Source organism: Peromyscus maniculatus, chromosome 2 (assembly GCF_049852395.1).
Source record: "Peromyscus maniculatus bairdii isolate BWxNUB_F1_BW_parent chromosome 2, HU_Pman_BW_mat_3.1, whole genome shotgun sequence".
Lineage (NCBI taxonomy): Eukaryota > Metazoa > Chordata > Mammalia > Rodentia > Cricetidae > Peromyscus > Peromyscus maniculatus.
Window position 1 is genome coordinate 6,689,869 of NC_134853.1, and position 20,561 is coordinate 6,710,429.

At 46.1% G+C, this 20,561-nt stretch overlaps 1 protein-coding gene across 9 annotated transcripts in view; it reads right to left on the reverse strand.

Moving 5' to 3' along the window:
* Positions 1-14,773: 14,773 nt before the first annotated feature.
* Positions 14,774-20,561, reverse strand: part of Ncoa2 (nuclear receptor coactivator 2) — a 258,198-nt gene continuing 252,410 nt past the window's right edge. For all 9 annotated transcript variants that reach the window (XM_076563719.1, XM_076563713.1, XM_076563712.1 and 6 more), the window contains one exon: positions 14,774-18,488. In XM_076563719.1, the coding sequence (XP_076419834.1) occupies positions 18,477-18,488 (12 nt within the window). In that variant the 3' untranslated portion in view covers positions 14,774-18,476. The remainder of the gene's footprint in view (positions 18,489-20,561) is intronic.

Genomic DNA, 20,561 nt, shown 5'->3' on the forward strand with positions numbered 1-20,561 from the left:
TGTGTGTGTGTGTGTGTGTGTGTGTGTGTGTGTGAGTGCTGGGGTGGGCAGGAGCCATGGTGCATGGAGAGGTCATCAGAGCCATCCTCTAGGGATCAAGCCTTGTATGGCACAGCGCTATAAAAAGCATGCCTTTATTCCTAGGACTAGAGAGGCAGAGGCAGGTGAATCTCTGAGTTCAAAGCCAACTCGATCTACATAGTGAGCCCTAGGCTAGCCAAAGCTATATAGAGAGACCTCATCAAGACAAACAAACAAAAACCCACAAAAAGCAGGTCCCCGGCTCTGCTCCATCCATTATGGAAGCAATCCTGAAGAACAGTTTGGTTAGCCTCCCCATTTTTTTCAGATGGTCTCACTCTGTAACCCATACTTATCTCCAATTCCCAATCCTCCTGCTTTGGTCTTCCAATTGCTAGGGTTAGAGGTGTACACTACCATACAGCATTTGCAATTTTTAAAAAGTGAAACAGAATTACACTTTATTTTTTATGACTTTAAAAATTGCTGGATGGTGAGCCGGGCGGTGGTGGCGCATATCCTTAATCCCAGCCCTGGGGAGGCAGAGGCAGGCAGATCTCTGTGAGTTCAAGGCCAGCCTGGTCTACAGAGCTCCAGAGCTAGTTCCAGGACAGCCAGGGCTACACAGATAAGCCCTGGAAACGCTTTCTCAAAAAAACCAAAAAAAAAAAAAAAAAAAAAAAAGGGGACTTTAAAATGTATTTTATGTGTGTGGGTGTTTTGCCCGGCGCCTGATGCCTAGGGAGTCTAGAAGAGGACACTGAATTCCCTGGAAGTGGAGTACAGATGGTTGTGAGCCACCTGTGTAGGCTCTGGGAACGGAATGCCGGTCTTCCGGAAGAGCAGCTAGCGCTCTTATTCAAGAAGGCACCCCTCCCGTCAGCTCCTGCTTGCACTTTGCTGTACCTTTTCTTTTTAATTAATTTATTTCGTGTGCATTGGTGTTTTGCCATGGGTGTCAGGTCCTCTGGAACTGGAGTTACAGACAGGTGTGAGGTGCCATGTGGGTGCTGGGAATTGAACTCGGGCCCTCTGGAAGAGCAGTCAGTGCTCCTAACCACTGAGCCAGCTCTCCAGCCCGGCTGCAGTTTTTCTGAACATCTTGTCACCATTCCTCGTGAGTAGATTAGGACCAATATTAATCCTACTGCCAGCTGTGTGGTAGTTAAATGGTTGCCGTTTTCACAATGTGCGAAGCAGTTTCTAGGAACGCTTATACCAGTATCAGTGTGTATACTTCCCAGCCAGCCTTGAAGCAATTCCTAGACATAAAACTGCTGGCTTACCCAGTTCCACGCCAAGCTTTTACTTTTATAATTTTATAATTTTTATTAGCTTTCAGAGAATTTTGTACAGTGTATTTTGATCATATTCACCCTCCTTCCCCATCCATCCAAAGTTGTATTAAAAAAACAAAAACAAAGCCAGGCTTGGTGGTACTCATCTTTAATCCCAGCACTCAGGAGGCAGAAGCAGGCAGATATCTGATTTCCAGGACAGCTAGGGAAACCTTGTTTCAAAAACAAGAACAACCACAAAACAAAATTAAAAAACATCAAGGTCAATTTGTTCTGCCCAAATATTCTTGACTGTCTGGCCTTCCACTGGACCTTGGTGACTTTCCAGGAGCTCGGTCCCCTCTCCGTGCTGGGATTTGTTCTGGCTTGGGCTTCCAGTTAGTGTGCAAGCTGCCACCAAAGCTGTGAGTTCAAATGTCCAGCCACCGTGCTGTGCCAGAAAATAGCCTCTGATCCTTAGACTCTTTCTGCTCCATCTTCCCCAAGATCCCTGGGAAGAGGGGTGCAGTGTTCTATAGGACTGAGCATTCTCAGGCTCTTTTCTTCATCTGGGCCAGTTGTGCATCTCTGTGTTTATCGCCATCTACCGTGGTGGTTCTCGACTCTCCTAACGTTGCTGTTGCCTATCCGTTCTGACAAAAGGACTTGTGTGGCCTAGGCAACTTTGAAGTGAGTATACAGTTCAGGATGACTTTGAACTTCTGATTCTCTATTTGCTACGTCTCCAGTGTGGATCCCTGGTCTCTGCCACATGTTCTGTGGTTTTCTTTTTTTTTTTTTTTTTTGGTTTTTCGAGACAGGGTTTCTCTGTGTAGCTTTGCGCCTTTCCTGGAGCTCACTTGGTAGCCCAGGCTGGCCTCGAACTCACAGAGATCCGCCTGCCTCTGCCTCCCGAGTGCTGGGATTAAAGGCGTGCGCCACCAACGCCCGGCTCCATGTTCTGTGGTTTTCTAAGGAGCCAAACTGCTAGTATTCTCCATTCTCATGATGTGGCGAGCACCCGAGCCGTTGCCTTGGGACGGAGTTGATTGTTTGAAAGAAACATTGACCTTTCATGACATACATACATCCTCACTGTACCAAGGACTTTGACAATTGCACAAAACCATGCCTATGAAAATACAGATTATAGGCCGGGCGGTGGTGGTGCACGCCTTTAATCCCAGCACTCGGGAGGCAGAGGCAGGTGGATCTCTGTGAGTTCGAGGCCAGCCTGGTCTCCAAAGCGAGTTCCAGGAAAGGCGCAAGCTACACAGAGAAACCCTGTCTCGAAAAACCAAAAAAAAAAAAAAAAAGAAAAGAAAAGAAAAGAAAATACAGATTATAACATGGGGGGCGGGGGCTGGAGAGATGGCTCAGAGGTTAAGAGCACTGGTTGCTCTTCCAGAGAAACTGAATTCAATTCCCAGCAACCACATGGTGGCTCACAACCATCTGTAATGAGATCTGGTGCCCTCTTCTGGCCTGCAGACAGAACACTGTATACATAATCAATAAAATCTTATAAAAAATTATAACATGGTTGTGGTGGCCCGTACTTGTAACCTAGCACTCAGGAGGCCAAGGCAAAAGGATGGCTGCTTGAGAATAGCCTGGGGAAAAAGTCGACTAGAAAGTCCTTTAAGTCCTTCCCCAGTGATCCTGGCCTCCTCTCCGCCAGGAGCTGCTGTGTTTACTTCTCTCCCCATTGACAGATGTTGTCCCCCCCCCCCCCATTCTCCTTCATACAAAAGACATCAGACAGTAAGTTCTCTCTCTCTCTCTCTCTCTCTCTCTCTCTCTCTCTCTCTCTCTCTCCAAGAGTTTCTCTGTATGGACCTGGCTGTCCTGAACTCGCTCTGTAGACCAGGCTGGCCTCTAATTCAGAGATCCGCCAGCCTCTGCCTCTCAAGTGCTGGGAATAATGGAGGAGGTACCAAGCGTTAGTTTTCAAACCTGCGAGTAATGGCTGAAGTGTCTATTTAACATATCAAAGCGGACCTGGCCGCCAGATACTCCCGGAATCCCTCAGTACCTACCTGTTTACAGGGCCCTCCGGACTGGCATACCCCACCCACTACCCTATTTGTTCAGCTCTGGGGCTGGTCTGGTCTTCCTTTACACAACTCAGCCATTTTGGTTACCCATCCTCTTTGTACCTTTGGGCATCTGGTTTCCTTCTCTCCCCTCTCTTCCCCTCCCCCTCTCCTCACATGGCTCAGGGTCATGACCACTCTGGACTCTCCCAGACGTCCCTGGTTCTGGCTACTCTCCCACATATCTATAATAAATCTTCTCCTCTACCACCCCCAGGACTAATCATATTTCTTTTCATTTTCTCATTCACCATGGCAAGACAGTAGGTATGCTTTAGTGAACTGCCAAAGCCTTATTAGCTCTTTCATAGGGAGAAGTTTTTCTGTATCTGTGAAGCCCAGAGTTTAATCTCAGGTAGGAATGAGCCTAGAGGGCTTGCTCTGGGCCCACACCAACCCTGAATGGCAACCCTGAATGGCGTGCTCTCCCCGGAGTGAGGGGACAGCAGGTAAGACATTCTTAGCCTCAGCCTCAGTGTTTAGAGTGGCAGCCTTGGGATGATAAGAATGGTACCTCCTCCAGGTATGGTGGAACTCGCCTTTACTCCCAGCACTCAGGAGGCAGAGAGGCAGGTGGATCTCTGAGTTGAAGGACAGAATGGTCTACAGAGCAAGTTCCAGGACAGCCAAGGTTACACAAAGAGATTCTGTGTCAACACCTCCCCCCCCCCCCAAACAAAGCAAAACAAAACAAAAACAATTTTTTTTTTCTGGTGAGCATGTATAGATAGGGAATGAGCATTAGACATATTCCAGCTTGGCATTTTCTGTTTTAGAAAAGGAATATCACACTGTTGAAAGAACTACATGGATGAGTAGAGAGAGGTGTAAGTGAAAAAGAGGAATCTGTAGTCTCTAAGTTAGCTCAACTACAAATAAACTATAGTTCATTAAGCTGCTGCAATTATAAAGGTTGGATACAGTGAAGGTTCCAAAGATGCAGAATCTTTCATGAGGTGATAGCTGCTACTGCCTCAGGCAAAGTAAATAAATCTTTTGTTCCTGGAGAGGGGTGGGAGCTGAGTGGGAGGAGATTTTCTAGTACCTATGTTGAAACCCCAAAGACTTGGATAGGTTAGATCATTTGTGAACAAATCCAGTTTTAGTGAGACGTCCGAAGGATGGAGAGCAGAGAGTTGTTGGAGATGCAGTTCCAGTGTGTCAGATGCCTGCTTGTGCTTACCTTCCTAGAAGGCTCTGCTGCCAAGGAGTCAGGTCTCCAGGGCGGTGGCTTCAGAGCCTTCAGTTGGGAGGCTGTGGTCGAGAATCCCTTCAGGTCCAGTGTTTGTGTTTCACTGTCGGGTTAGCCTGAGTCAAAGAATATTCCAGAAAATAAGCCTTTGAGAGAACTGCAAGGTTTTGGGGGACATTCGCAGCCTTTTGTGTTAAAACACTCATGGTAGATAGAATTTATTTTTAGTGAGTTTCTAATTTTCCCCCTTTATTTGGGGAGGTATTGGGAATTGAACTCGAGCTCTTATGCATACTAAATATATACTTCATCACTGAATGTGTTGGCCAGTTTTTATGTCACCTTGACACAGGCTGGCGTTGTTTTGGAAGAGGGCACCTCACCTGAGAAAATGCCTCCAGCAGTCTAGTGCATTTTCTTAATTAGGGATTGATGTGGGATGAGTCGGCCTACTGTGGGTTGGGGTCTTTCCTGGGCTGGTGGTCTGGGTGAGGTAAGAAAGTCTGCTGAGCAAGCCACAGGAGCAAGCCAGTAAACAGCTCTCCTCCACGGCCTCCACATCGGTTTCAGCTTCCAGGTTCCCGCCCTGTTTGTGTTCCTGCTCTGACTTCCTTCAGTGACAGAGTGTGACCCGGGAGTTATAAGCTGAAATAAATCCTTTCCTCCCCGAGTTGCTTTGGTTAGGGTGTTATCACAGGAACAGAAACCCTAAGACCCCCGGGCTATACTCCCAGCTTCCATCTGGATTGTCCAGTATAGGTTTTGTTGTTTGTTTACAGGACTTGGATTGTGTTTATGTTTTGAGACAAGGTCTTATCTAGCCGAGGCTTAGTATAAAAACTAAAATTAAAAAAAAAAAAAAAAAAAAAAAAAAAGCCGGGTGGTGGTGGCACACGCCTTTAATCCCAGCACTCGGGAGGCAGAGCCAGGCGGGTCTCTGTGAGTTCGAGGCCAGCCTGGGCTACCAAGTGAGCTCCAGGAAAGGCGCAAAGCTACACAGAGAAACCCTGTCTCGAAAAACCAAAAAAAAAAAAACAAAAAACAAAAAAAACGGAAGCCAGGTGGCAGTGGTGCACACGCCTTTAATCCCAGCAGTTGGGAGGCAGAGTCAGGTGGATCTCTGTCAGTTTGAGGCCAGCCTGGGCTACAGAGTGAGTTTCAGGACAGGCTCCAAAACTACACAGAGAAATCCTGTCTCGAAAAACCAAAAAAAAAAAAACAAAAAACAAAAAGAAAGAAAGAAAGAAAGAAAGAAAGAAAGAAAGAAAGAAAAGAAAGAAAGAAAGAAAGAAGAAGCAAGGGGAAGGTTGTCCTTGGCCTCCCCAAGCTCCTCCCCTTCTTAATAGAATAAATAAATAAATTTTTAAAAAAGGAATTAAAATTTTAACTTGGGCATGGTGGTACATCTCTATAATGCCATTATTTGTGAGGCAGACGCAGGAGGATCATGAGTTCAAGACTATTTTTGGCTACAGAACAAATTTGAGGCAAGCCTGGGCTATATAAATCTGTTTTAAAACAAAACAAACACAAGACAAGAACCTGAAACTACTACAGGAAATCACAGATAGAAGACTTCAAGATACAGACAAGTGCAAGGCACTAATGGCATGGGAATAACGCCAATAACTGACTGACACGGGGAACATACAAAACTAAAAAACTTCTGCACAGCCAAGGAAACAATCACGGAATGAAGAAACAATCTACCGAATGGAAAAAAAAAATCTTTGCCAATTGTACATCAAACAAGGCATTATTAATCTAGAACCGTGGTTCTCAACCTTCCTAGCGCTACAACCCTTTAATCATCAAATTATTTTCACTGCTACTTCATAACTGTAACTTCGCTCCTGTTATGAATCGTAACGTAAATAAATATCTGGTATGCAGGATATCTGACATGTGACCCCCGTGAAAGAGTCATTCAAGCCCCAAAGGAGTCATGAGTCACAGATTGAGAACCACTGATATAGACTATATGAAGAACAGTAAAAATTGAAGATCACAAGCCAATAAATGGGCTAATGAGCCCAACAGACCCCAAAGCAGAACTACCGGGAGTAGCGGCAGCGGTGGCGGCGCAGGCCTTTATTCCCAGCATTCAGGGAGGCAGAGACAGGTGGATCTCTGTGAGTTCAAGGCCAGCCTGGTCTACAGAGAGAGTTCCAGGAGAGCCAGGTCTATACAGAGAAACCCTGTCTGGAAAAAACCGAAAAAAACAAGCAAACAGACAAAAAAACAAACAAACAAAACAGTAACAACAACAACAAAAAATAAATAAACAAAGGGTGGGGGGGGGATACTGGGAGTCCAGCTTGGTTGGTAGAGTGCCAGCCCACGTACATCAAGCCCCGGGTTTGATTCCTGGCACCATAAACAGCAATCCTGAATATGGTTAGCTCTATCATCCTGTCTAGTTCTTTTAGGACACTTTAAAAAAATAATAATTGGGGCTGGAGAGATGGCCCAGTGGTTAAGAGCACTGACTGCTCTTCCAGTGGGCCTGGGTTCAATTCCCATCAACCACATGGCAGCTAACAACTGTCTGTAACTCCAGTTCCAGGGGACCCAACACCTTGGCAAAACGCCAGTGCACCTAAAGAATAAATACATTTATTAAAAAAAAAAATAATTGAAGAGAACGTACCCCTGGAGCCGGAGTTAACAGGTGGCTGTGAGCCTATGGGTGTTGGGAACTGAACTCGGGTCCCCTGCAAGGGCAGTATGTATTCCACTGCTCCACCACCCCTCCGGCATCAGGGCACACTGCCTTCCTCTGACCCTAGTTCCCTTTTCGTTCTGGAAACTCAAGATGTGTGTTTCTAGTTTTTGTTAGAAACCAGGGTTTGTCAGTCACTTCCTTCGTTTTTGGAGTTCGAATAATTCATTTATTTTTAGATGTACAAATGTTTTGCTTATGTGTACAGATGTGCATGTGTGTACCTAGTGCCTATAGAGGTCAGATGGGGCCACTGGACCCCCTGGAACTGGAGTTACAGACAGTCATGAGCCTCCATGTGGCTGCCGGGAACCGAACCTGGGTCCTTCGCAAGAACAGGCAGTGTGCTCAGCTGCTAACTCATCTTTCCAGCTCCTTGGATAATCTATTAGCACACACTAAATTGCTCTCGTGTGCAATGTGTTAGCTCAAGGAGCAGTCCCTCTTTGCTATGCTGGACAGCCACAGAAAGGACAGGTTTGTTTAAAAGTTCATATCCGGTGATGGCCAGGTGCAAGAAAGAAACCAGACTTGCACAAAAAAAACGTAACCCAAAGAAGTGTGGATTGGTCACTAAGAACTGACCCCTCAAGATCATGGGGACAGTAGATATAATGTGTGATCGCCTAATATAATGTCCTATGATGATTTATCTATTAGCCGCTCCACACTCGGTGGCTGAGATCTGGACCTTGTTGAAAGCTCAGCTATGGCTACGGAATGACAGACCAGTTACTGCCGGGTTACGCTGGGGCAGGCGCTTTGAGAGTATTCCCTGGCATACTTGAAAAGCTGTTTGCAGGAAGATGTTCACCGGAAGCCTAAGGCTCCCAACCTACTCACTGCAATTTCTCTCTAGCGCCCTCTATTGGTAATAAGTCAGTACCAGCAGGCAAATCATGGAAAGGGTCTCGATTCATCCCCAAAGCAGGCAAATAGGAAAAAATAAATTGATAAATAGTATAAATTCCAACAGGTATTAAAACCAGGCCTTTATTCTTTCAGATATACTTTAGTTTCTATTCTTAAAAAAATGAGTAATGTAAATTTGCAATTGATTTCTTTCTTTTTCTTTTTAATTTTTTTTTTTTTTTGGTTTTTCGAGACAGGGTTTCTCTGTGTAGCTTTGCGCCTTTCATGGAACTCACTCTGTAGCCCAGGCTGGCCTCAAACTCACAGAGATCCGCCTGCCTCTGCCTCCCGAGTCGAGTGCTGGGATTAAAGGCATGCACCACCACCACCCAGCATTGGAATTAATTTCCTTTTTTTTAAAAAAATATGTATTAATATTTATTATTATGTATGCAGATCTCATTACAGATGGTTGTGAGCCACCATGCAATTGCTGGGAATTGAACTCAGGACCTCTGGAAGAGCAGCCAGTGCTCTTAACCTCTGAGCCATCTCTCCAGCCCCCAAGGAATTCATTTCTATTAAATATTTGACTGGGTTTTTGTTGTTGCTTGTTTTCCAAGACAGGGTCTTGCTGTGCAGTCCTGAGTCACCTACAACTTGAGGACTTGCTGCCTCTGCTCCCGGGTGCCAGGATTATTGATGTGTACCAACATCTGTTTTCATTATTATTATTGTTGTTATTGTTGTTTTTGTTTTTCGAGACAGGGTTTCTCTGTGTAGCTTTGCACCTTTCCTGGATCTCACTCTGTAGACCAGGCTGGCCTCGAACTCACAAAGATCCGACTGGCTCTGCCTCCCAAGTGCTGGGATTAAAGGTGTGTGCCGCCGCCCAACTTATTATTATTATTATTATTATTATTATTTTGGTTTTTCAAGACAGGGCTTCTCTGTGTGGCCTTGGCTGGCCTCAAACTCACAGAGATCCACCTGTCTCTGTCTTTTGAGGGCTGGGATTCAAGGTGTGTGCCACTACCCATCTTACTTGTTTTTTGAGACCAGGTCTCACTTTGAAGATCAGCTGAGTCTTCAACTCCTGATTCTGCTGCCTCAGCCTCCGGAGTGCTGGAACTACCCGCTAGGGCCACATTCTATCGGTTACTATGTTAGCCGGTTCAAGTTTTACCAGTCTGCAGAAAGTGAGAACACAAACTGCTGTCTGCTCTCAGTTCATTCACTTGCTCCTGCGTGTTAGAAGGTGTTCATGTGGAGGCTGAGGATGTTGCTTGGCATGCACAAACAGAGCTCCCAGGGGGCACTCTCTTTCTACTCCCTTCCAGGCTAGGCTTGCCATGCTTCAGGGTCATGTCTGGATTTCCCCCAATCTCCTGACTCCCGCTACAGGAACCCCACAGACTAGTTCCTGTGTGACCCTGGCGTTAGGTATAGGTGTCGTCCTCTTCCACCCCCTCCCCCACCGGACACGAAACTTTGACAGCCTTCCGACTGCAGGCAGGCTGAAGGGCAAAGGGTAAGCAGAGTGGCCTCCTGAGCTAATGATGCAGGAGCAGCAGATCAGATCGGTCTTTTTGTTTGTTTGCTTGTTTGGTGTTTTTTTTTTTTTTTTTTTTTTTTACCTTGTTGGCATATCCACATTCAGTCAATCAGGGTCCCACTGGGCCCAGCTGGCACCCTATAAATCCAGTCTTCAGCCCATAGAAGGAGGTAGAACTACCACAGGAGCCTGCTGAGAAGCAAGACATTAGAGCATGAGGCTAGCCAAGAGCTGCGCCTAGACGGTCCTGTTCTCCTCGGAAGCCTGAAGCCTCCAGAGTGCAGCTCAGCTGGTCACTCACTGGAGGAAAGACTGCTGGCGACTTGCCCAGGACCAGGACTTCTGCCCCAGGCAGGGAGCTTGCTTAAGCCAACCTCCAAGGCTCCTTCAGTGACTTCAGGCAACCGGGACTCCTTCCAAGATTTCATACTTCAGTTGCCCTGAGTAGGGTAAGACCCATATATCTGGCTTGAATAAGAAACAGAAGAGTTGCTGGGTGTGATGGACTTTAATTTCAGCTCTAGGGAGGCAGAGGCAGGCGGATCTCTCTGAGTTCGAGGCCAGCCTGGTCTACAAAATGAGTTCCAGGACAGCCAGGGCTATATCGAGGCATCCTGCTTCCAAAAACAAACCCCCCCCCAAACAAACAACAACAACAAAACAAATACACACACAAAACAAACAACGAAAAACCCAAAACCAAACCAACAACAAAACGGAAGGACCTTAGTCACTGTCATAGCGAGATCTAGTAACTGGACGAGGCTTTGCCTGGCCACCTGCCAGAGTACCAGACGGCACCGGTATGTACTGGGGCTCTGGTTTACTGAGGCCTGGCTGCCGCCCAGTGACTGTCTTTTTTTTTTGAGTTGTGGTCTCCCGTAGCCAAGGCTGGCCTTAACCATCTTCTCCATTTGCTTCTGTCTCCCGAATGCTAGGATTGCATTCATGCACCACCCTGGCTGGCTTGCGCAGTATGTTGTTTTGGGACAATCTCAGTTCCAAGTAAACAATGAGAGGATGGATGTCTTAGCTTCACTGGCCGTGAGTCTGGAAAGTCAAGGTGACAAGGTATTGTGTACTGGACATGAGGAGCTCTACAGAATGATAATTTCAGAGAACTTCAATTGGATTTTTTTTTTTTTTTTTTTTTTTTGGCTAGGTCTCTCTCACTCTCTCTCGGGGACTAATGGTTTGTGCCCAAACGCCTGGCTTAAGTGTTGTAATTTTTTTTTTAAAGACTGTGGGACTTTTAAAGTTATACTGTTTTATATTGTGCCGTTTACATGAGAGCTTGGTGATAAGAAAGGTGAGGGTTTAATTGTGATGTTTGTCAAGCAGGGGACCTCAGTTGAGGAATGGCCTGCATCAGATTGGCCTGAGGGCGTATCTGTGGGAACATTTCTTGACTAATGATGGATGTGGGAGGGCCCAGCCCAGGGCAGTGGTGCCGGCCCTGAACTGGTGGTCCAGAGTTGGATGGAGAGGGCAGCTGAGGCAGCCAGCAAGAGCTAGCCTGTGCACTGGCTTGCTCCTTGGTCTCTGCCTGCCCTCACTTTGCTCAGTGATGAATGGTCACCTGGAAACGGAAGGTAAATCATCCCCCACGCCCAGCTTCCCTTTGGTCAATGTTTTATAGCAGCAACAGAAGCAGAGAGCAGCCGGCGCTGGGGGAGGGGAGGGAGGGAAGAACAAAAGACGGAGGAGAGATCCTTTTATTCAGAGCTGGCTAGAATTTTCCTCGGTGAGAAGTCCCCGACGAGAGGGTGTTACTAGAGGGTGCAGGGCATGTCCCTAGCAAGTCAAGTAGACATCCCAGACCGGGCTAGGGCCAACGGCAGCATTTAAAGGACGAACCCGGCCGGATACTGCCAGTGAGCGAGCATTCTGCTCCAGGCTCCCCTGGCCAGCCGGCTACTCTACTCCCTCTTCTGGTCACCATCTGATGCTGACTTATCTTAGTGTTTGGGGCCCCCCAGTGGGCAAGCGTTCCGCTGTCTCTCTGGGTTTGCTGCCGTTCTAGGATGTGTATACTAAGCTTTAAACCCGGGGCAGTCGGAGTGGCTGAAGAGAGATCTGCCTTGCTTAGTGAAAAGCCTCACCACGGGGTTTGCGCACGGACCTTGTCCGAGGAAAGCCGGCCTGTGTCAGCTAGTCAGCTCTTGTGTCTCCTTGGCTGTGTGGTGCTGTTGCTGTGTTGGATGTTTGCAGGAAAGTGCCACTCTGTCCGGAGTGCTCAACCTGTACACACACTTTCCATAGTGTGCCCAGGTCGGCTTTCTCCTCAGAGCAGATGGTCTGACCAGTGGCCACCCTCCAGGGCTTTCCCCCTCTCTCAAATAGCCTCACACTCCCAGCACAGACTAGCCCGGAACTCCCTCTGCCAGGTGAGGCTGGCCTCAAATTCCTGTCAATCCTCCTGTTTCAGCCTTCGGAGTATTGAGATTACACATGTAACTAGTCTGGGTGAGGAATTTACACTCAGTTTAGGCCACCTTTCCTTGAAGTGAGATTGTATAGCTCATTATATCTTTCTTGCACCATCTCCATTGGGAAGATGGCTTTCTCTCAGGGTACCGATGGCCCCTTCATCCGGACGTGTGAACTGAGCAGACTAGTGCGTCCACCAGGCTTGGGCTTTGCTCTTTAGCAGGTCTCCAGATCCCTCTGTAAGGCTGTGCAGGGAGCCACACCATGGACACTGGCCCATCTGCGGCCCCCACCTGCTCACACAACTTTCTGCTAATATTTTTGGCTCTTGTGAGGAGGTTTTTGGTCCCCCCCCCCTTTATTTTTTCCATTTATTCATTTTGGCCGGAGGAAGTGCCCCACACTGGCACATGTATGGCAGTCAGAGGATGGACTAATGTTTTGTCAACTTGATACAAGCTAGAGTCATCAGAGGAGGGAGCTTCAATTGAAAAAATGCCTCTGTAAGATAGGGCTATAGTCAAGACTGTAGGGCATTTTCTTAATTAGTGATTGATGGGGTGTGTGGGGGTCCCAGGGCATTGTGGGTAGGGCTACCCCTGGGCTGGTGGTCCTGAGTTGTGTAAGAAAGCAGGCTGAGCTGGGTGGTGGTACCGCACGCCTTTAATCCCATCATTTGGGAGGCAGAGCCAGGCGGATCTCTGTGAGTTCGAGGCCAGCCTGGGCTACAGTGTGAGTTCCAGAAAAGGTGAAAAGCTACACAGAGAAACCCTGTCTCGAAAAAACAAAAACAAAAACAAACAAAACAAAACAAAACAAAAAGCAGGCCGAGCACGCCACGGAGAGCAAGGCAGTGAGCAGCACCCCTCCGTGCCCTCTGCATCCAGGTTCCTGGCCTGCTTGAGTTCCTGCCCTGACTTCTTTTGGTGATGAACTGTGATAGGAAATCACAAGCTGAATAAACCCTTTCCTCCCACAGTTGCTTTGGTCATGGTGTTTCATCAGAGCAATAGTAACCCCAACTAAGAGAGAGGACAACCTGCAAGAGACAGTTCTCCGGCCACGTTGTCCAGGAGTTTGAACTCGGGCTGTCAGCCTTGGTCAAGTGTCTTTGCTGGCCCAGGGGCGAGCATGGCATACCTTTCTGTTGTATGCTGCTGCTGAGCACGTACCACTGGGCTGCAGTGGTTCAGCTGGCTGTTAGCTCTCTCCTCCGTTGAACATTGTTTTCCCTCGTTCCCCATCATCAGTTCTGGGTACACCTTGTTGGGTCCAACAGACCCCAATTCTCAGCAGTCATTTATGGACACATGGATGATTTATGTTTGTGGTTAGGGGTTCTGTCTTGTCCAGGGTCCGGGAACATGCTAGCAGTATTTCTCAGAGAGCACATAGCCTGGGTGTGACGGGGTACACCAACAATCTCAACACATAGGAGACTGATGCAGTGTGTTTGTGGGGGGTTCAAGGCCAGCCTGGGCTACGCGGTGAGTTTTGGATGCTGCTGGAGGAGGAGGAGGAGGATGGTGCTGAAAACCTGTATGCAGTGGGGTGAGGGTGGCTTCAGGAAAGTGCTGGAGAGTTTGCTTCAGCCTGAACCGGTATCCAGAAGTGGATGGGGCTACAGGCTGCTTGCTTTGGCTAACTTCGATGCGCTTGCTGCCGATGTGTGGCCTTGCTAGGTAGGACTCACAGTGGAGGGAGAGAACCAACTCCTGAGAGCTGACCTCTCTACAGGTGTACCTCAGCTATGGTGAACATACACAGAAGTATAAAAATAAAGTTTGCTGGGTGGTGATGGTGCACGCCTTTAATTCCAGCACCCAGAGGCTGGTGGATCTCTGTGAGTTCAGGTCTACACAGCCAGGACACGTCCTATTCCAGGACAGCCAGGGGGGTTACACACAGAAACCCTGTCTCAAAAAAACACTTTATGATTTGGGACTGCAGCAATATTTGGATTGAGGTGAATAGATGTGGCCTAAGCCTGCCACAAAGTGTTACGTAATCTCAATTAGAATACACTTCCCTAGCTTCCCTGGGAGGATGAGATATCAGAGTGTTGTGATCAACACTGACTGCCCTGTCAAAGTAAGTTCTTTTTAAGGATTTATTTTTAATTGAGTATATGGGTGTTTCTGGAATGTGTGGACGTGTGCAGTGCCTGTAGGGACCAGAAGAGGGCACCAGATCCCCCTGGAGTTGGAGTTACAGGCAGTTGTGAGCCTCCTGACCTGGGTGCTGAGAACCCAACTCAGGTTCTGTTGAAATGCAATAAGCATTCTTAATCACTGAGCCACCTCTCCAGCTCACAAGAAAAATTTAAAAGACAAAGTCTTTAACTCTTTTTTTTTTTTTTTTGAGTTTATGTCTATAGGTGTCTTGCTTCTATGTATATCTGTGCACTGGATGTGGGCCTGATGCCTGTGGAAGCCAAAAGGGGCTGAATCCTCTGGAACTGGAATTACAGATAATTCTGAGCTGTCATATGGGTGCTGGGAATCAAACCTGGGTCTTCTGGAAGAGCAGCCAGTGCTCTTAACCACTGAGCCAGTAGTTCTCAGGTATTTTTCAATTTAAATCACAAAGAAGATACGCTATAACCACATTAAAATCTCTAAAGCCATGTAAAACCCGAAGGCATTAAAATTTATTAAATGATGCAGTAACAACAGATTCTTTATTTACAATAGCATTATTTAACATCAAATAAGCAAATAGCATCAGCAAAGCAATAGTAACTTGCATAAATGTATTTAAAATTTCTCTGAATATATCTACCTTTGCATAAACTGCTCACACTAGAAATACACACATCAATGCAGATGAACAAAGTGATGTTCAGAGTCAACTCTGCTTTGAAAAGAAATCACAACCTGAAACACTGTAAGCTTTCTCCTGAAGAACCATAGTTAATATATTGCTTAATTTTACCCTTGTATAATCTTTTCATATACACATATCTCAGATGCAACTTCATGAGGAACTGTACAAATAAAACCCACGAATGACAAAGAAAAAAAATGACAGTTAAATGTTTGAAGAAATGGATCATCATCACTGTTCAATAACATAAGGTTAAGTGATGATGCACTTATTCCAAAATTGTACACAATTCACTATACAAATATAATACATTGGACAGCTATGTAGGAATATACAAGACTTAAAAACAGATCTAAGGCATTATGCTAGGTTTTAGCATTTTGAGGTTCTTGCACATAGCTTTTACCTGTAGTAAGAAACTTAAAGATTTTTAGTCTATAAAGAAAGACCAGGGAGAAAATTCTAATTAAGTCGAAGCCACTAGAGTCATTTTCTTTTGTGCAGAGAATGCTTTGCTCTTAGGCAGCAGACTACCATACAAACACTAGAAAATTTTAAATCCACACTAACAATTAATGGCTTAAGTTGCATTTCAAAATTGATTGTGTATCTTTGGGTTCTGCAAGTGGATCTGTGCCTCCCAGTTCATGTGTCACACCCATATGAACTCCATTTTAAAACACAGATTAAAAATGGCATCTTAAACTGCACAAAACCATTGCTTTCAATGATCACAGGTCGTAAGAGATACACGTGGGGACTGTTCTAATCTTCGCGTCAATGGAATCTGTCGTAATACAGCTCACTTCACTTTGAGAACTTACCACGTTACATGAACACTCAAATGGGTTTTACAACCGGAGTTACGGTGTGTATACTTTTCACATTATGTTTTTCACATTGAGTAATATAAGAAAACACTGATAATATGTTCTGTTAAACAAAAACCAAGTACAAATTTGTGTCTAGCATGAGAAATACTGACGACAGGAGCTGATTTGGCATTTGCTTCTGTGAGAACATGATCAGAGGACTCCTTCCCTTACTTCATTCTCCTTAGATGTAAAATAAACTGCACTGCTGCTCGGAACCGTGAGAGAATTTACTCTTCCTCACGCCATGATCACGGGTTATTCTGACTGCCGGCTTTACACACTTGCCTGGTTGGGACTGACATTAGAAAAAAAGGGGTAGATTGGATGAATGTTGAGAGAGAGATATTGTGGCTGGTGTTAGAGTGAAATGGGATTTAAAATTCAAAACACAACAAAGCTGTTTTAAACTCCATTTTCTCCTGTGCCGTGTGAAGTTAAAGGTTGTCCTACCTCACATATTTCTGACAACGGGGCACATTCAGTAGTGTACCACATGAGCCTCATTACTGGGGTGAAGTCCTAGCCTTCTGGGCCTACATCTGCTCCCTTTTGCCAGCATGGCTGTGCAACCCAATGGTTTGGTGGAGAACAGTGGAGCCTTGGGCAGACACATGAACTGGTGGCCACTGGGAAGTGCTGTTCCTTGGCCACCTCCCTGCACTGACATTCCTCTCAAAGTGGAAAAAGGTATCGAAATGCAAATTTCCAGAAAGTTCTTTAGCATGGAGCAACACTTTCAGATGATTTACCATTTGTCTTTGGGTCATATCTCTTTCTATATTTCCACAATCTGTAGATATATAGAGAGATATAAATATAAATAGGGTAGTTTATATGTTTTCACCCTGCCAGGAATAAACAATTAAATTTCAAGGAAAAACTTCTCTGTTCCTAGAAAGCTTGGCTAATGAGATATTATAAAATGCTTTGTTTTTAGACATCAAAAAGATATCATTCTGAAATTTAGGTAAGAAAGTATGTATATCAGGGGTTGGGGAGAATTGAAAAGGTCCTAGTTCTGGGTACTGCAGTTGTCAGAAACTGATACCAATTAACAAAGGTTATCCCCTGACAGAGTGGGCAAGAAAAACAACCATAAAAGTGCGCTGCTTAGTAACATGTAGTCTTTCTAAGGTTTATTAAGAAAGAATAGAAACATATAAAATCAAGAAGTGGTTCCTACGGCGGCTGCATATCATATAGATTAGATACATGATTCATGAGCAGATCTCAAGGTTAGAAAACGAAAGGTCTTAAGTCTACAAATCAGGTCTAATCAAGGCATCGGCAGCCTTTACAAAACACCTTTAGGAGACATTGCTATGAGATATCTAATTTAATACTGAAGTACCTCATTTTTGAGTCAATCCCACAATATGTATACCTCACAAAATTATACAATTAAAACACTTAAGTTCTGAACTTAAATTATTGCTTGTTTACATAGAAATTGGATTTTTATGTACCTTACAAAACTTCGGCTTTGTCAGCACTGCTAAAAAACAAAATAAAAAACCCATGGCAGAGGTCAGATCTGTCGTGCTGTCTGCTGTGATCTCATCAGTGCTCTCGATTCGGGCCGGGCGCTGCGGCAGCCCAGGCCTTCCCCCGCAGGTCGCGGCCTGATGGGATCCCCACTTTGTTCCTCTCCTTGACAGGAAACGCATTTCCGATGGTAAGCTGCGGCTAAGTGGCTGGCAGACCCTGACAGCATGAACGGCGGCTAACCTGGTTTCTACAGCTCAGGCTGTTGCTGTTGTTTTATGTAAAAGACTAGAAGTGGACAGAGAAGGCAGGGAGGGGAGGGGTCAGGGTCGGAGACCGGAGGAGACGCCAATTCAAACCACCCGATGCATCTAAAAACAGTTAACCTAGAAATAAATACTTCCTTTTACTCCTGACTTAGGGGAACTGGTTTGGTTTTCAGACAGAGGAAAACAGATCCTTGTTAATGTGAACAGCCCTCTTTCAGGCGCCTTCTCATCTGTTCAAACCGCACCCTCCTTCCGACATGGTGGCCAGCTCTCTGCAGGACACACTCAGCCGTGTTGACTGTCACTCACCGGGTGCGTTGGTCCACACAACGTCGTCCAGTGTCTGCCCTGCTTCCATCCAAATGCAGGCTTCCGCTTACAACACCTTGTGTTTGACTTTGTTAAAAATTCCTTTCTTTCCTCTAGATGGGATCATACTCTTTTGTACTAGACTGATTAGCCAAGGAAAACAAAGCAAGAAACCAGTGTGTGGAACCGAACAGGAACAGAACAAGAGCATGGTTCTCCTTAGATACATACATTTAAATACATTCAATCTGAATGGGTATGAAGTTTGCCTGTCGACATGGACTTTGCAGGAGAGATCTAAGTTGCACTAAGGTGAATGCAGTGGACAGACTGCGAGATGGTCTGGAGGCGAGCTTCAGGCTGTCAGGAGAGGCTGCTCTCCCAGTGGCAGCCAGGCCAGCACACTCTATGCTGGGGCCGGGGCCCAACTGTCTGCTGATCGTGTCCTGGGAGAACCGGTGGCAGGTCAGGTGGGTCAGAACAAAGAGACGCAGCTCCGCAGACTGGTCAGGGTTTGAGCAAGTAAGCCGGTGGGTTGAAGACAGAGGCAACCAGCTCCCTGCAGGGTCAGCAGTATTTCTGAAGGGAAACAGACAGAGAGGGCTGTGAAGAAGGCAGGCTCTTGACGCTTGGTTATTTCTGTTGCAGTCCTGGCCTATCTCAAACTCTCCACCACCTTACACCAGTCTCCCAAATGTGTGCTACTGGCAACAGCAAGTATTTTGTTTTTGTTTTAAATAAAAACAATGCAATGTCCGTCACAAAACACACAATGCTAGCTTATTCTAGATAATATGAATCTCGAAGAGCACACATTTAATGATCAGCTGTGTTTCTGATGTGGGAAGGCAGATGGTTCTGTTCCTAACTGAATGTAACATTTACAAACAACAGTGCGAAGCTTCTTGCAGCTTACAGGTCAAGGGGTGGACATCAGTCTCTCCTGAAAGACTTCACATCACCATCCCTCCAGCCAGGCATGGTGGCACAAGCCTATAATCCCAGGGATAAGTTTGGACCCCCAGTTATTGAGTATCCTCTGCTGCCGATGTAACAGGCCAATCAAGCCGAATTAATAAATCCAGTCTAGTCTGACAGAGCAAAGCACCTCCCGGGTGTCTCTCGGAAGGGAGGGAAGAGGACAGAAGACACACTGCAGGAATGGCGACCAGTCTTTTTTTTTAAAGATTTATTTATTTATCATGTATAGTGTTCTGTCTGCAGGCCAGAAGAGGGCACCAAATCTCATTATATATGTTTATGAGCTACCATGTGGTTGCTGGGAATTAAACTCAGGACCTTTGGGAGAGCAGCCAGTGTTCTTAAACTCTGAGGCATCTCTCCAGCCCTGGCAACCATTCTTTTTATTTTATTTTATTTTACAATACCATTCAGTTCTACATATCAGCCACGGGTTCCCCTATTCTCCCCCCTCCCCCTCCCACCTCCTCCAGGGCAAATCCTCCCCCGAGGACTGTGATCAACCTGGTAGACTCAGTCCAGGCAGGTCCAGTCCCTTCCTCCCAGACTGAGCCAAGTGTCCCTACATAAGCTCCAGGTTTCAAACAGCCAACTCATGCAATGAGCACAGGACTTGGTACCACTGCCTAGTTGCCTCCCAAACTGATCAAACCAATCAACTGTCACACTCATTCAGAGGGCCTGATCCAGCTGGGGGCCCCTCAGCCTTTGGTTCATATTTCATGTGTTTCCATTCATTTGGCTATTTTTTTTCAATAATCTAGTAAAACCGAAATTTATTATAAGCCAGTCATCCTAGGGACCTCCATGCTATATTTATAGCCTCCATGGTCCTATGGGTTGTGGTCTGATTGTTCTTTATTTAATATCTAGAATCCACCTATGAGTGAGTACATACCATGACTGTCTTTCTGGGTTTGGGTTACCTCACTCAGGATGATTTTTTCTAGTTCCATCTATTCTGGCAACCATTCTTAAGCAGCCTGTAGTCGTGGTCTTGAGCAGCCCTGGGAAGGGCTGACTCCTGGAAGGCTTTCTTAGGGGCAGGGTATGGGGAGAGAGAGGTGCGGCTTCCACCCAATCACCCCAGACTCCTCGGGTCTATGGCTCAGGCAGGGCTTCCACCCAATCACCCCAGACTCCTTGGGTCTATGGCTCAGGCAGGGCTTCCACCTAAACACCCAGCACTCAGGAGGCTCAGGCAGAGGACATCAAGGTTAAGGCCTGTCTGGGCTACAATGGTCACACTGCCACCCATGACCCACACCTGCTTCGTTTGTGTGGGCTTCGAGATTCGTATTATCTAGAATAAACTAGCATTTTGTGTTTTGTGATGGACACTGCATTGTTTTCATCTAAAAACCTGTCAGCTCGTCTGGGACTCTCAGCTGAACAACTGCTGCCTTTAGGGCTTCTGTCCCCCAACAACCACAGAGAGACTTGGGGTTGCTGCCTAGGTAGCTGGAAAGCTGTCTCACTTCTTAAATTTATCCTTCTCAGATCTGATGATGTTTGATGACTAGAGTTCTAGTTTAACAGCTCCAATCCCAAGACTACAAGCACCTTGATAACTCAAAAAAATACAGACAAGTATGCCTCATTCACAGACTTCATGGTACAGGAGAGACTGGTCTCAGACATAACTCCAGAGGTTCAAGGTGTTAATAATGA